This window comes from Copadichromis virginalis, linkage group LG14 (genome assembly GCF_057382275.1).
Source record: "Copadichromis virginalis isolate Kocher_CV1m ecotype Utaka linkage group LG14, C_Virginalis_male_GT1.1, whole genome shotgun sequence".
In the NCBI taxonomy this organism is placed as follows: domain Eukaryota; kingdom Metazoa; phylum Chordata; class Actinopteri; order Cichliformes; family Cichlidae; genus Copadichromis; species Copadichromis virginalis.
In genome coordinates, this window is record NC_140631.1 from 15608031 (window position 1) to 15625700 (window position 17670).

General features: G+C 38.6%; 1 protein-coding gene across 1 annotated transcript in view; it reads left to right on the forward strand.

Moving 5' to 3' along the window:
- Positions 1 to 264: 264 nt before the first annotated feature.
- egfem1 (EGF-like and EMI domain containing 1) overlaps positions 265 to 17670 on the forward strand; it is a 54544-nt gene continuing 37138 nt past the window's right edge. The window contains exons 1-5 of the mRNA XM_085429561.1: positions 265 to 499; positions 1387 to 1521; positions 2035 to 2144; positions 2452 to 2556; positions 16416 to 16538. Of these exons, the coding sequence (XP_085285687.1) occupies positions 417 to 499; positions 1387 to 1521; positions 2035 to 2144; positions 2452 to 2556; positions 16416 to 16538 (556 nt within the window). The 5' untranslated portion in view covers positions 265 to 416. The remainder of the gene's footprint in view (positions 500 to 1386; positions 1522 to 2034; positions 2145 to 2451; positions 2557 to 16415; positions 16539 to 17670) is intronic.

Sequence of the window (17670 nt, forward strand, 5' to 3'; positions counted from 1 at the left end):
TTATTTTTATTTTATATGCACATCGAACCATTTAAAAAAATCAGAATAATTTAGGAGCATTTGTCGATAGGTATAGCCTTTTGATGAAACTACATATTTTGTCTTATAAGCAAAGCTGGCTGTATTACTAATGAGTGCACATGTCAGTGTTGCCGGGAGGTTTGGAGAGATGGCCCCACAGTCACTGTGGGTGGTGCCTTTCTTCGGAGCCATTCAAAGGCAGCCTTTGACATGAGACAGTTGCCCCTCTGCGTAACAAGCAAACGGGATATCAGGGATATCATTGCAGGATAAACAAAAGTCGTGAGTCATGTTTAAAGGAGGACTTTCATAAGTGTCAGGATGCTCTTCATTTAACAGGCACAGAGCCAGCGCCGATTGAGTACTTCTGACCGTGGTTGTAACTGGCTGAAATTATGTTCCCACATATTTTTATTTTGTGCGTAATATTATTTGGCACTATGCATATCGCGTCATCTTTGGAGCTGCAGCTTGGCATGTAAGTAACGTGTTTTGGGTTTGTTTTGGGTTTGTTTTGTTTTGTTTAACATCGTTTCCACTGCTTTCCGTTTGCACTGTGAGCACACACTTGAATATATGATCAGGTGAAAGAGAAAGATTTGGGGCTTTTAAATATGACAGAAGCAGCGTGCGTTAGATTGGATTTTTAAAACAGAGATTCTGAGTTTAAACTCTGTTGAACTTTTGATTTCACCATTTATAATTCTCACTTCTCTCCACTCTATGTTTTTCTGCTCAATGACCACTAGGAGTCTCTCTTTCGGGTCCCCTCGTGCATGCGTGTCCACTGTTTTTGTAGCGCGGATGTAATGTGCATCTGCATAATAACTTCCAAAGGAATGTGCTTTTCCTTGGACTGTACTTGAGGGTTTTGAATTTAAATAGACTGTGGAGGACATGATTGATTCTTTCATTACCAGAGACGAAGAATATTTCCTCTAATTAACTTCAGGTTGCCCTATACTGAAGCCAGATGGTTTGAGGAGGAGGACACCTATGGATAGTTTACCTGCACTCACAACATAAACAGATGCAGGCTCCTTAAATAGAAGCTTACAAAGTTTAAGATTTGAGGCTTTTTTTTTTTTACACTTTATTTTGTAGATTTACATTGTAACAATTAAAATGTGGTTGTTTATCTAGTGATAAAAGCAGTAGACGGTGATAATGTGTAATACTAAAACAAATGAACATGTAGAACATGTATATGTAACTGTTGTCTACCCCTCAACACAGTCACCTACCAACACATAGACAGAAAAATACAAATAAAGCACTATTTACTGAAAGTCATCAGAAAAACAGATTTTTTTCCCCCAAGTTTTTGCCATTTTGTTATATAAACTATGTGTTTTTCATGCCCAGGCCAAATGTTTGTGCTGACCAGGAGATGTCCATGGTAGGGAGCCGTCAACCTTGCGTCCAGGCTTTTACCCGCATGGTGAAGGTGTGGAAGCAGGGATGCACAAGCCACAAATGGTGTATGGGTGTTGAGAGGAGGTAAATGTAGACTTTTAAAATTTGGTTTGCCACTGGCGATCTCTCCGATAACTGCTGGGGATGACTTCTGTTCACGTGATCTGGGGCTGATAGTTGTAATGTTCATTCTTCTGATTAACAGAAACAGTGACTAATTAGTATTACTACAGTTATTTTTGACTGTTTTATACCTTACACTTATTGCTCTTTTATGCTTTTATATGCATTTATTTTGCTTTTGTGTTTTAATGCCATCTAACCTGCTAGCATGTTTTGGTACCTTGCCATAGCCCTCATCCTTCCCTCTTACTTCATCTTACCCTCTTACATGTTAAGCACTTTGGTACACCATGGTTTTTAAATGTGCTATATAAATAAAGTTTGTTGTTGTTGTTGTTATTAAACCAATTGGCTTTTGCATCTACAAAAATTGTTTAATGATGTGTTAAAAATCTTTTATACACTCAACATTATAAGGTATTACCTGTGAAGGTAATGTAATGACCTTAAAATTGTGAAATTTCCCCTCCTCAGGACAGCGTACTACACAGTTTACAGGCAAGTGTACAGAGTGGATTTGCACACAGTCTACAGGTGCTGCCCTGGTTGGATTCAGAAGGGTGAAGAGAGAGGTTGTCTGCACAGTGAGTAATTGCATTTCATCAGCATGTATCAGATGGAGCTACTTTCAATACTGCACTTGAAACAATAACTGAACCCGGAAACAGCCTGTTGTCTAAACCAGCAATGGGCAATTAATTTTCCCAAGAAGCCACATGAGAAACTAGGACTGTTGTGCAGTGCTGCACCAATAAGCTGAACTCAACAGTCTCTGTTTCTCATGTGGCCCCATCGGAAAATTAATTGCCCACTGCTGGTCAAGACTGTATATGCAGAAGTGCACACATAACTTGGATATATCAGCAGCGTTATGCTATGTGATACCTTCAGGGGTTTGCAGTGCCAATATGTGCTTCAATGGAGGGAGATGTGCTGAGACTGGAGACCAAATATGTCATTGTCCACTGGGCTTCAAAGGCACACGATGTCAATATGGTGAGTATTCAGCTTCCCAGAAGATGAAAACTAAAGATTTTGCCAATTTATTAAATTGAAAATAAGTCACTGAAGTATGCAGGTAATTCAAAATAGCCAAATATATGTTTGGGAGCCGGCAAACACACTTATGTATATTCAGGGTCCAGTTCAGACCTTATGTGTTCACTCTGCTAAAGCAGAATGAGCCTGTCTTGTAGCTGTGATTGGACGGGGCTGCTCTGTGGGGGCTTTGGCTAGTTAAAGGTGAAAGAAGTGGGTTTTTGTTTGGGAGAAATGTTTTTTCTTTGAAGGCAAGAGCCTGGAGTGCTGTGGCTAACCCAGCTGAGCTTCCTCTCTATAAAAACTGCTCATTAATGAGACTGTCTTCAGTCCTTATTTTATATGACAGAAAAACTAAAACAAAAAATCTTCAGAAATAGAAATTTGGTTTCACCTACCAATATTTCCCCCTGGTTGAACATTTCCTTAATGCATTGAATTAATTGATTTGTTTGTTGAGTATTCTTTAAGGTTTGATAGTTTGGAAATAGGGATATTTCCAGTTTAGAAGCCAATGTGAACTCCCATGTCACTCAGTTATCAGCGTGCTTCTTGCACGGTATAACATAAGGCAGCCAGTTGATGGTTAGCATATACTTACATGTGCAACCGGTTTCCTGTACAAGGTCTCTTTCAGCTGAACAGCTGTTTGCCAGATCACTGCTCAGAGAAAGGACAGTGAACATTTGACAGGGACCAACCTTTCACTCCCTTCCAGTCTTTGTACTAAGCAAACCAGACATTTGCTGCAACCTTTAAATTACTGCGGAGATACAAAGGCAGCACGTGTGCTCTTAGCGATAACCTACCAGAAGGTGAATAAGTGTATTTGCTAAAATGTGGCTTCCTGTAAAATGCATCTAAGCAGTATCTATTACTTAAATTGCATTTAAATAAGCCAAAACAACTTAGAAATATGAATTGTTGGAGATAAGGACTTCTACACAAATAAATAAACTGGACATAATCAAAACCTCTAAAATCTCAGCCTTTCAGTTCTTAATGAACTGCAACTGAGCAACCTGGCATCTGTCACAAATAAATAGCGAACATCTGAAGTAAAGCAGAGTTAAACCCTTATTATTCTTCTTGTCTCTTGTTGCCATCATTGTCTATTCTTTCCGCTCATTGCAGTCTAAGTAACTCTAGTTTTTGTGTGCTTGTTGCTGTTTTGGAGGAGTCCTGCAAAGAGAGAATGGTGAGCGGAAGATATTTGGTTTCTAGCCCCCCACATGCTCACAGAAACGCAAACATGCAGGCAGACACACACATAAGCTTTGCTGTTAGATTTCCCAGGAGAAGGGGCCTGCCAGAGGTGTAACACAGTCCTTCCTCTTGCTAAGATGTTTTCACACAAGCCTGTTGTTGTTTGTTAGAGGCAGCGCTCGCGTTTGTTTTCACGCGGGTTCTTTGGTTTTCACACATCTAAGTGATGGATTGGAAACAGAGATGTTATAATCAGGACTTTCATCCTCTCTCTTTCACGTCCTCTTTGGGAACGCACGTCTTGCTCTTCTCTTTCTTGAAAACACTTTTCCTTCTCTCGTCTCGTGAGACAGATTTATCCACAGTCTTCTGCCAGAAACATTATGCGCCGAGAGAGTCAGCCAAGCTTCTGTGTTCAGCCAGGTTCCTTCCCTCGCAACCTTTGCCTGATGCGGCATCAAAGACACACACTAGTCATTTTGATTTGTGTGGGTTTAAGCAAATTACTATCGTTATTAACCTGCCTTCTTTATTAGATTCGTATTGTGAGATTTCACATTTCAAAATGACACTTTTTTTCTTTCCCGTGTGAGAGCTCGCACACAAGAATTTCACTCACATGTGCTGTACCAATGTATCTGCACATGTGATGTGACAATAAAAGTGATTTGATTGTGTGGATGCCCTCAAGGGCATTGATTTGATTTCAAACTAAAAAGGTAATCATATTTCAGTATTTTGTTTACAGTTGCTAAAAAAGGTGATTGGCGAATTAAAGAACGTGTTTTTTTTAGAGTGAAAATTGCAATTCATTAAATGACAATGAGTTTATTTTTTTTAATTACAAGCCTGACTTTCTCGTAGCAAACGACTTCCTGTCACTATTCATCCTGTCACTATTTCTTAAGATATATAACAAAGTGCGTTGTGAGGACAAAGGATATGTCAGCTTTGCCTTTTCACCACAGCAGATTTAGACTTCAAAAGAGGCAAAATGTACACTGAGAAAAAGCCGAACATTCTGACTCTGGTTTTAGTTCAAGTTACAATCCAGGCACTGCTCCCCCTCGCCTCTTTTCAGCACTCATCACTGACTGACTTTCTTGAACTGTTACTTTCTTTGGTGCTCTGGCCAAGTCGTGGTGGTAGAACCCACAGTGTGTTGTGCGGGCCAGCTGACCACCTGCTTCTCATTTCTGATGTGAGACAGTAGGCATCATCCAAGGAAATCTATGTCAGCCACTGACACCAAGGCCGGGGTGTTGACACTGGGAGGTCATAAACAGCCTGCATGTTGCCCGAAGCATGTGTTGAGACTCTGGAGCCGGCTCTGTAATAGTTCTATTTATCCCTGCTTGTGAATGCCACCCTGTCTCACTCTGTAAAGCTTTGGATTAGGCTTTGGTTTGGTTAGATTGGTGCATGTGTCTGTATAAAATTAAGAGACCATGGGCACATAACAGCGTGAGGACAGAAACCATCTGGTCCTCACTAAAGAAGCCTTGGCTGCTTTCAGTGCACTTTTGGAACAGTTGTTATGAACGGTGCTTAAGACTAGATCTTGTAGTGGGTGTTTTTAATGAGACAGCGATCAAAATCAATAGAAATTACAACTTTCTTGCAAAAAGTTAATTGATATAAGTTGTGATATTATAGGTAGCAACATCCAAACAAACTTTGTTGGGAATGTATGGTAGAACAAAGATTTTTCTAACACAAACAAAGTCACCAGGCGGTGTGTGAATTAAACTAAGTATATGTAGCAACAGAAGTGGACTGGACAGTTTTATTTCCAGACTTTAAATCTGAGGAACTCTGTTGACAGCCTCGGGGGAATTGCAGTTTCAGTGTAAATCACATTTTCTCTCATGGAATCTTCTTTCTTCATTTGAACTTGAATGTTTGATTCTGCGGACCTCGAGTTGTCTATTATCGGATCACATCTCACCCCAGTCACTGAGCTCCTGTCTGGACGGGATTTCTGTCAGATTAAACACACCAGTCTTTATCTGTGTCAGTGTTTGAACACTTGTGTACATATTTTTACAAAGGTGTGAATTAGATTGGGCTTGATTGTATGACATAAAGCTGAATGGATGGTGGAGATGGAGTTGCAGGAACACGTCTGCAGTCTTTAGTGTGGTAGATTACAGTAGGTTGTCTCTGAAAGTTTTCTTCTGTGATTGCCGAATGAAAAGGCTTCAATACAACTGAAGTTCTCTATGACTGTATTAAAGTTTTTCAATGAGCTACTGAAATGGGAAACAGCTATAGCTATAGAGGGAGTGGCTTTTCCTGCAGAGTTGTTAGGATGACTGCAATAAATAAAACAGTGGGAGACGGTGACTCAGTTACCACCAGGTCTCTTCTGTTGTGTATTTACTTTTGGTACAGGAAGCAGAGACTCTGTTTATTATGTGCATTTGACTATGTAAAACAGATTATAAACAGTCTGGCATAAATGGATGCAGTTTTGTTTGGATGTTGAAATTTTCTTTTAAGTCTTGGATTTTGTTGACTGTGTTTGTGCATTTTGATTTGTTTTACAGTATTTCAACAGTGAAATGTGTCCTAGAGAATCGGGAGTTATTTTTGTTTGTGTTGCAGCAGGTTTATATGTGCATGTGTTTGGATTTTCATGGTTCTCCTACCTAAATGTTATTTTTGTCGTTAATGTGTTTGAACAGAACTGGCTCTAGAGCCCCAGTTTTTAAGACCAATATGGAAACCACTGGAAAAATATTAAGAGGTAAAATAATGTAGACTGAAAGCAACACAGCAGTGTGCTTGTGAGAGGAAAAGTACTGCAGAGGTGTACTAAAGGTGTGCAGTTTGAGTGCTGTGGTCAGTAGGTCTGGAAAAGACGTTACTACATTAATAAAACTTAGCCTATCTGAAAGAAGGAAATACAGCCAGTAATAATGCAAACCCAGTAAATTAACAGATGTATCAATATGACACTTGGTTCATTAAGACATGGAAGAATCTGATGTATTACAATCAAGTATTTAATTAAATCATGTTTAACTTAATTACATTAAAAGACAATTTTAGTCTTGATTCTGTACAAATTTGATATAAGGTCAGAATGTATGAAAAAAGTCATCTTTTTTAGGATTCATATGTAAATGCTTTTGGAAAAATAGAAATATTTTAAAATAAAAATAGCTTGCAGCCAACATGAAAAAAACAAAACAAGACAAGAACATTAGTTATACTAGTCGATATTCAGAAAAGATTCTTATCTGGAAAAGATAAACACTTTAGATGCTGTTAAAAAGTTTTAGACCCTCCTACTCTCCACACACAGATGTCTGAGGAACTTCAAAGAATGGGGATGCTATTTTCTGGGAATTGATTGGTCAGTAGGTGACGATTTCATACATGTTGAGCTCTAATCTGGAACCTAATCTGATCTGTGTTAGTGCACAGCATATGTTACCATGGCAAGCTACCGCAGTAAGAAGTTAACCATGTTCATAGTACTGAAAACCAGGTTTAACCCTGAATTTACCAAGGAAGATTCAACTAGCTTTGTAGAACAGCTTCCTGCACTATGAACCAAGTCCAGCATATCCAGGTTATCTTTTTGTTTTCTGGATTCACTTTCCTCACCGCTGGTGATCAGGATAAGCGCTCACACAAAGCTGATTATCAACTCCTTAAATTAAACCAGAGTTTCCACTGCAGGTTGATATGATGGGGTTGGCGTTGGCAGCATCTAACCAGTATAAAAGGGTTTTTTCCATGGGTCATAACACTTTTCTTCCACAGAAAATGATCCCTATGAGTGCTACCTACACCAGAGACATCAGATGGTGTTTCAAAAATCGCTACAAAATATAAAATATACACCTGTAAAATACAAAACTGTTGTAAAGAAACATGGTTAACCATGTTTAACACTGAAGTTACACAAATAAAACAAAATCCTGTTTTGTAGTACTGGCTTTAGGGCTCTGGTTGTTGTGTTTGTAGCATTTCAAACACATATTACCAGCAGGGAAGTTTCAGAGTGCCTTTGGGAACATCAACACTCATAACATGATTGAAGGTGTTTCTTTACTTTATATATATATTTTTCTATCATATAAATGCCACTAATGATATCGGCAAATACCTAATATCGACTGAAATTGACTGACATATAGACATATAGACACATTCTGTCTCTCACAGTTGAAGTGTACCTCTGGTGCAAATTACTGACCTCTGTCATCATTTTAAGTGGGGGAACTTGCACAATCGGTGGCTGACTAAATACTTTTTTGCCCCACTGTATGATAATGGTCGAGCTTTAGTTGGGCTCTGCAGATTTGTACATATGCTAAGCTCATTGCATGTTTCCTCTTTGAGTATTCTGTGGAGGTGTTTATGCAAATTCTTGTACCTTACGCTTGACTGTTTCCATTTTTCACATAAGAAAATTAATGTTTCCTTCATACATCATTTAGGACCGGTTCAGGGAACATACTGGAAATTGTTAACTCTAATCCATTGGGTTTTGAATATAGCTAAAAAATATTTGCAACTTGGAAAAGATTCAGGAAAAATGATTTGGTAATGTCTTCACTTGGTATGGTGTATATCCTTTATAGAGCCTCTGCCAGTGTTTAGTCCTCTGTCTTCTACTGCTTTCACATGTCTTTGGCAGTAATATCACACATTCCTGGATTTGACTCTGGACAGAAAGAAAAATCTGTTCAGGATGAATTTTTACTGGTATGCCTGTTCCTGCTCTGAACTTTAAAAAGAGTCTCAGTGAAACAATCTGTCCGTCAAGAAAGAGAAAAAAAACCATAGTCTCTTTCAGGTCTCTGGAAGTAATTAAGCTCAACGATGTAGTCAAGCCAAAATATCAATATGTGGTTACAATAAAAACATGGCTGAGGAAAAATAAATAAATCTAGTCCTAGATTTAATTTGATAGAAATGTTCGTGAAGACCCAGAATGAAGGTGTATAACGTCTTAGTAGCTCCTGTGGTTGTTCTCACAAAACAGTGATGTCTTTCACAGGTTTGGAAGGAATCCTCTTAACTAACATACCATGCGGGGAGTTTAGCTTCTCTAAGTCTTTCCGTGCACTTAGGTCATAGCAGAGCTCCAGGTGAGTTTTGAGCATTGTGCTTTAACTCCTAAGCAACAGAAGCAGATTGTTCTTTTCCTCTAGGTACAAAGGAGTCATTTTAGAACAGTTGTAGTTCCAAATCATTGTCAACAACTATGATCTTAACACAACCTGGGATATAAGACAGCACTCTAAAGTCCCAGCTCACACATGTGCAGCAGGCAGTAATTTATTTAAATTATGACAACTGTGTGGTTGTAATGATGGCAGGCTGGAGTGCTTATGTTGGTCTTGTCTGAAAGGTTTCTGCAACAATAATTTAGGTCATGGCTACTAAAGTCTGTGAGGTGTGGAAGTCATAACGTTTGTTTCTGACAGAACTGAAGTGCAAATGTCTAAATGACCTCTGACAGGTCGGTTGTTGCTTTGGCTAGCGCTTTGTGTTTTTAATAATAGTGGTTAATGAAAAGCTTCACTGAAGGTTCCTGTGCATCTCTGGCGTAATATGTGCTTAATGACTGAGAAACCAATACCAATCTCCCAAGACATGTTTTAAACACATGGTAGCGATCAGCTTTTGAAAACTGAGTTAAAAGCCGCAGATGCCTCTGGCTGAATACATCAGACCTTACAGCAAGTTAAAATTAAATGTTGAACTCTAATAGTGATTGGATGCCAGAGGTTTCCATGATCCACAGAAAAAACTGTATCATCATAGTTATAGTCATGTGTGATTTTTCAGGATAAACATAGTTTGTCTTCTTATTAAACACTGAGACTAAGACAGTGATAATGTTTGTTATGTGCTAGCGTTGCTTCCTTTGTGACCTGTGCACCCAGTCATCCTGTTTTCATTCCTGAAGTCTCTATATGTGGATGTAGGAATCATATGCCGAGACACAGACCGTGAATATGGCTCGTCTAACAGCAGGACACAGGGGGGAGCAAGGCAAGTGCTACATGATCAGCATAGCTATCAGAGGAGGGAGGAACATTAGATCAATTGTTGCCATGTGACAGGGAAGTAGCCACATGCTAAAAAAAACACCCCGGCATCTTTTCAAATGCATTTAGCTATCATTTTTATCAGGTTAATGCTGAACAGGCCGCAGCTAATGGTCTGTGAGATGAGCCATGTGCACTCAAGGCTCACTGTTGAATTCCTACAGTAGCAGTGGAGTTATTCTTCCATGAACTCGGTTTGGCTGTGCTCTATAGTGTTAGTTTTGGGTTTAGAAAAATAAGCCTAAGATAGAGGCCCCCTTTTTTGAGATTTTTGAAGTAGACAAGTGGTGAGTTTTCCACCAAGAAAGTGCCCCAGAGTTCTGAAAACTACTTTAGGGAAGTTAGCAAAAGGGATAAAAACCTTTTTTGGCCTTCACTAATCTAAAACTGGAGAAATATCTGATATGCAGCTGTTTGGCTATAAAGCAAGCAGTGCAATTCTGATTGTTTTTCAGTGTGAACTTTTCTCAGAAGAAGATAAAAAAAATGCTATCTTGACCTTTTGTTGTCTTGTAGAAGAACATCAAAGAGCTGAAAGCGCTGTGAGTCATTCAGGCCTACACACTTCACTAGTTTCTCTAACAACATGGTTTTCTTTATAACTCGTGTTCTTGCTCATTTAAAGGTAAACTTTTCCTTTAACATATGACAGTAAGTAGGCAGCATTAGCAGTCAGTAGCATTAGGGGAAATGTTGGAAGTGAATGGTGAAAGTTAGAACATGCTGACGCTGTGTAACTTAGTACATCTTACTACGTGTAATAATTCTCAAAAGCTAGAAAGACCCTGGCATGGATGTTGTTTCACAATGAAAAGTAAATAGTAACGTTCAAAGCTTTATTAAACTGAAAAATCATCCTTAGCACGATCATGTTTATTCCATATCTGAAACAGCAATACTGAGATGCTGAACAATCTTCTACATGCAGTACAGTTAGGCATAAATCTACATCCATGTTTCATCCTCTCTGTGGAAGGCATTTTTGAGGAAGATAGTTTTCCCAGATGTTGAAGAAAACTTGATGGAATTATGGGGCAAAAAGTTCAAATAAGACTATCAAGCCAGGGGCTCCAGTTCAACTTTTCTATCCCAATTAATGAACTGGGTTTTAATGTTGGAACTTTGGTAATTACAGAGAAAAATGCTGGTGTTGTGCGTGGATTAAATGTTGGGGGAGAAAGCAGGATAGCACACAGTTGTTGTGATTCATGTCTCTTGTACTGCACTGTCAGAGAACAAATAAGGTTTTATTATTTACTATTAGGAAATGAAAGATAAGAAAAAAAAAGCATGTTTACACCAAGTAAATAATCTGTGTCCCCCTAAAACATCTGATCCATCCTTACAATAAAAACAAGTTTTGAAGAGACAAATGGGAAGCATGTGAGCTGCACAAGTGAGTTCACCACATGGTTGAAAGTGAGCAGGGCTAAATGTTTGTCACATAGAAAATTAAGAGCAAGGAGAAAGGAAGCTTTTCAAAATACTTTCTCACATATCAATGCGTCATATTAACAAACCCAGCTATCCAAAATTAGGGCTTTCCATCACCAATGACCAGCTCTGCCTTTCTCCTCCTCTGTTATTGTATGCTTCAGACGGGACTTAAAGACAGTTGGCATTCTTCCTAAATGTTCTGAGCCATGATTGATTGTATCCCTTCCTCAAGCTCGCCATATCTTGAAAACAATCCACCTTTTGTCTCATCTTTAGTTGCCGCTGAGCAGATTGTTGAAGCTTACTTCCTTCTCTGTGACAGGTTCTTTAAGCTCCTCAGCTGTCCCTGAATAACCTTTGACCTTTCGGTATGGTTCACAAGGTCTTTTGCTTTTTCTCCGCAATGGGACACTTCTACATCATAGCTAACACACATTTTCAGCTTCGATAAATAATAATAAATACAATATATATATATATATATATATATATATATATATATATATATATACATATATGTAAAACAAATCACTAATGGAGCAATGCACTGGAAAAAGATACAAAATCATCACTTGGAACAGCTCACATTTGAAATATTACATCTCATTGGCAAATAGCAGTTATGTGGAGCTGCTGAAGTAGAATAGCTGAGTAAGAATGTGTCCTGTTTCATGAACGTTTCCAAAAGTTCATGGTGTATATGTCGAGCATAATCTCACAGTTTAAATAATCTTTTTGGTAATGTGTAACATTAAGTTAAATAAAAAGGCTGAAAAATGGCCTGTTATTGTAGAGAAGTGTGAGCTGAGGCTTTTTCTTTACTGGTCTGTCTGGTAAGTATTTCTTTTCACAGTTAACTTGCCATAATAGAAACAAACCTAGAATAGGTGGGAAATAAACACCGGTCCTGCTCCAGACCCAAATTCCATCTATTAAGGAAGAATCAGTAAATTTACTCAGGCTTGAATTTCACTTACCACAACTGAAGCTCTGCTGCATTCATTGAAGAGTGCTGAGAGAGACAAATCATGCAGCCAAAGCCTGCTGATTCAGTTATTGATCCAGACTTGTATCTTTAAATGTTTTACCATGAGGAAAATGGGCACATTGCTGAGGGTTTGTTGATTTATTTAATGTCCATGTACTAAAGGTAGTTTTTTTTTCTAGGGGAAGGAAAAACGGTGGTCCTTGGAGAAACTGGAAAGAGGGGGGGCACTGTATGCTATGCTGAAGACAGTAATGTCAATAACACCTGATGAGATATCCAGGAATAAGGACTTGGTGGTTGATAGTTGTCTATGGAGAACACAAAAGCATTCAAACAGCTGTCCTCTCTGTTCGGCCTAACTGATGGGAAACAAAAATCACTTCCATTCATAAATGAAGAAGAAAACAGTTTCCGTCTTGTTTTGAACTTTATCAAGATAGATACATGGATACATTACAAGAAGACGAAAGCTCTGGCAGAAGGCTCACAAAGCCATCTGTTGCAACAAGTTGAGATCATATACAGTATCGCTATGTTTAAAATCGATAGCTTCCTGATAAAATAAGTTAGTTGCACTACTTCGGCTCTATGGTGACCCCTTGGGTAAGGAAGGGAGCAGCTGAAAGTACCTTCTTTTGATGACTGTCTGCAGAGATTTTGAGGCTGAATTGTGTGGAATTCTATAACTAAGTAAAAAATACATTAAATTCCTGCATATAGGTGACGGTTTAAATGGAAAAACATTTTTGTTTTTTCAGTCTTCCCATTAAAATAAGTGCTATTCAGTAACGATGACAGGGCGACACAGTTCACATCGCTAACACTTTTTAAGCGTTGCGTTGTTTTGTGCTGGAAAAAGCTGGATTTTAAAAATGCCCTGAAAGGCACTAAGTGAACACTTCTCCCTGCACACCATCTTGATGGTGATGACAAATGACCCTGAGCTAATACGGAGAGCTCATTAAGGCTCCAGGGAGCTGCAGGATCAAAGTGGGGATGTGTGAGTGGGGGGGCAGGGCTGTAAGGTTAAGAGTCTATGTCACTTCCTTGTGAGTTGATGAAAAGTATAGAACAGGGTTGTGTCTCTGTGGACAGCTATAGGTATGCACATGTGTGTGTGTGTGTTTTCCCGGATGGGCATAAAGTTTCTTAGAGCCTCTTCTTGTTAAAGATGAATGGGAAGAGTGTTGGACTTCCATGTAAGTAAAGGCTGAGGAAAACAATGTGCTAATTATAAAAATAAAACAACTAAGGAAAAGTGATTTACAAAGACCTAAACCCAAAAGATAAATATCTGTAATATCAGCACTGATCATTGTCTCCTTCAGAAATTCTTGAAATTAATTGTGAATCTGTGTCTCCCTTTACATTACCCAGAAAACCCTGCATGCCCTTGGAAACCAAGTGTGGGTGTGGCCTGAAAAAGAAATATGGCGACCCATCCTTTGTTTCTGAGGTCCTGCAGAACTCTGCAAACTTTTAAAATCCTGTAACAACTAATGTTCAAGCGAAGCATTCAATTTCTGAGGATATTTGTCACGGCTGCTGCTTTTCCTTGCTTCTGATTTCACCCACTGTAAAATATGGAGCCGTATAGTATCTCTTTATCTCCACAGGGAACACACATGGTTGCAATAATTCAGCATCGCTCGTCCAAACTATGGCTCTTTGCATCACATCGCATGAAAGGATTTGAATAGGCTATTGATAACGCATCTTGCGTGCTCAGCTGGAGACAATTTTGTCTAAACTGACTGCTGTGGCTTTGTGCTGTTATCAGGAAGCAGCTTTCAGCACAGACTCAAATCCTTTCTTTATTTCTTATTTTTTGAGAATGCAGATGTGGGGAAACAGATATATTATCAAGTATTTTACCTGAACAACATAAACAGTTTTTCATACCCTGTTGTCTTTTAATAACTCTGGCCAAGTCATCGGTTGCTTCATGGGTGTCTTCCCCCTGCAGGCTCAACATAAGAGTACTGCTGAGTATGTTAAAATCGAAAGCCTTTTTTTTTCTCCCCCGAAACCAAAGGCTTTGTTTCATGGCTTATGTAAAATGTATGTGCCTTTAGATTAGCCTCTGCATAGTTAGATAGCGGTATATTGAAGAAATAGGACATTATTCCTTCATTACCCCTTGAAAAGCTAAACAAATCTTAAAAACCACCATTAAAAGCATGTTATTTTATAATAGCATGTTAATAAAAAAAGATTATGACTTTCACAAAGTGATACATCAGACTAATTTAAACAAACACTGTTGTCGTGTTCCTTCAATCTAATAAAAACAAGCTGCCAAACGATGCATTTTTTAAAAGCACGCCGTTTCCTGTTTTTTTCCCCAAACTGTTTCTCCACATTGGAAATTTCCTGTTATTCAGAATAAACAAACTCAATGTACAGTGAGGGGCCATTTAATCTTTTTAACAGATGGCGACAAGATACTAAATAATATTTCCTTTCCACCTTCTCTGACAGGAGATGTCTATATCTGATGTCTGCATATCACTGACAGCGTATCCCTTTTCGAAACCAGTCCTGTAACAGTGTATCATGGACCAGAACTACTGTGGCAAAAAACAGCATTTTACACTCATTGATCAGGATCAAGTCAGCTGTATAGACTTGATCCTGATCAATGAGTGTAAAATGTTACACTGCTGTTTTCTATCTTTGGATTGTAGGGACAATAGGTGCCAACCTCATCTGACCAGCTATAAGTAATGGCGTGGGATAGTAAAGGTGGTATGAAAGATTGTAGTGTTTTCAATAGAAAGCAGTTTAAACAGTGGGGACTTCAGTAAAACAGAAATACGCAAAAAAATAAATAAATTAAAAAAAATTTAAAAAAGTATTTCTGTATATCAAATGAAAGCCCGTTTTACAAACCAGAAACTATTTTAAAGTAATGCCATAAATGAAAATGTCTTCCTTTGTTGCTCGATTATAACTACTGCAGATGTTAGCAACATTTACCAGACCTGCCTGTTATAAATCTTCAGCCAACAATCTGTCTACTATAAAAATAATACTTAGAGCAATATCTCATTGCCATGTGTCATAGATCATTCATATTAATAGGGTTTCTTGTTACCGCTTCATGCATATCGTTAGCTTCATAGCATAAGTGCCTAAGTCATTGACTTAGTCAAATGACTTAGGCAATTATGCTATGAAGCTAACGATATTAGAAGATAAAGGAAAATTTGTGTGGTGATATCACACCAGATTAGAAGGTTGGGAAAACCAAGTAAGAAGTAAGGTTAGATAAACATATTAAGACTTTGAAAAGAGTTTTAATGCCAGTATTTTTTTTTTTTAAATTTGACCTCGAATGAGGACTTTTAGTTGGGTAGTAGAAGGGACACTTAGAAGATCTCCTCAATTCCATTGACATGCCTTCTGTAGAGGAAACAGAGTCTAGGGACAAAAGGGATGACTAAGCCATCACTGGAGGTGAGGTCACTGAGGTAGTTTGGCGAGGCCTCTGGAGTGGATGAAATTTGTCCCGAGTTTCTCAAGGCTCTGGATGTTGTGGGGTTGTAACAGCTAACACGCATATGCAACGTTTGTGGAAGTTGGGGAGATTGTACCTGGACTGAAAAACCTCTTCAAGAAGAGGGTCTGGATGGTGTGCTTCACGTTTAGGGGGATCATACTCCTCAGCCTCCCCTGGCAAGGTCTTAGTCCATCTCTCTTGGTTGTGCCCTGTGGGTAAACGGAGTGTTAGGTTCGGTGGTCTCAGGATTGTGTCTCTTGCACTTGAGCAGTTTGTGGTTGAGCAGCAGGGATGAGACTTTCTCCTGTTCTTTCATTGTGCTTCATGAGTGCACCGATCCTTAAATCCTGTCAATAGACTTCAATTTTATTTATATATCACTAAATCACAACAACAGTTCCTCAAGACGCATTGTATTGTAAGGTGAAGACCCTAAAATAATACAAAGAAAAAAATAAAAAGAAAGGAAAGAGGCAAACAAACAAAAACCCTACAAAGAGTTTAGGATGCAGTGAGGCCAAAAATCCTTTTGTCACATTTAATTAAGCTGCAATGTTTTGTTAACTGTGAATTAACTTAGTGAACTTAGCCTTCAATGTTCTTCTTTCAGATGTTAACGAATGTGAAGTGGATGAAGGCGGCTGTGAGGGGTACTGTTGCAACACCATTGGCAGCTACTACTGCAAGTGCCCTGAAGGCAGTAGGTTGGGGCCAGATGGCAAGGCCTGCAATGGTAAGGTGGACATCTAGAAATAGCTGGCGTACAAACACTGACCTCCTGGGTTAACTTCATTGTTATTATTATAATATAATATAATATAATATAATATAATATAATATAATATAATATAATATAATGTGCCTGTGAATTTGTTATCATTTAGTAGTGCTACGACTCTGTTCTCTGTAATCGAGTTCATGTAACTCAGTACTAATGACTACTGAGCGTCATGTTTATGTGTCCCAGCTTGTGTAACCCCATAGCAAGACGGCCCCTAGCTGATTAATTATGACATCACTATAAAGCTTTTTGCACAGAAAGCCCTAAATGCGATCATCTTCTCTTCCAACATTTTATGGCAGTCCACTTTCCTGCTTCAATTTACCTTTAGTCTGAAATCATAAATGCACTGAGTAATTAGTTACAGGAACTACAATGAAGGCATTTTTGCATGGGCTTACTTTGGCTGCTTGTCTGCCTGTGGTCAAGTTTTTCCCAGCGAGATAGCATCGCAATCAAGACACAGTCACGGAAATTCTGTGCAAGTTTATTAGGGTAAAAAATAACGTTATGGTAGAGACATTAGGTGCCAATCATAACGTTATTTTTGATGCAACTTCCCATTTGAAACAGTCAAAGTTACGGCACCAAAACCGCTTGGTTAGGAAAAAATAATTATGACATTGCAGGAAAACACTGGCGTGATCCATTTTTCAGCATCTGCCCATCTTCTTCTCCTTCCTAATCCTTTCTCAATCTCTTGATTAGAAGCTTTACTGGAGTTGTTTCTTTATGCAGATGATGCACTCAGTGTTCATCTACTGTATAGGCAGACATATGCCATCATTTACATGAGCCTGTGGTACTGTGCTCCATCAGCAATAGCACAAAAAATGATCACTGTACATTTAATTTAGGCCTTTATTTTACCATTCATTGTATACTTTTTGGGCTTTTTAAACTCAGAGAGAAAAAAGTTAACTTTAGAAACTTTTACATAGTGACACCTATTATTTTGACTAAAAACATTGGTGCCATCTATAAATGAACGTGAGCATTTGTTCACATTCATCCATGTGAGGTAATTCAGTGGCCTTTGTGTTTTCTCCCTAAGTATTTCTTGAATCTGCTACATTTAAATGAT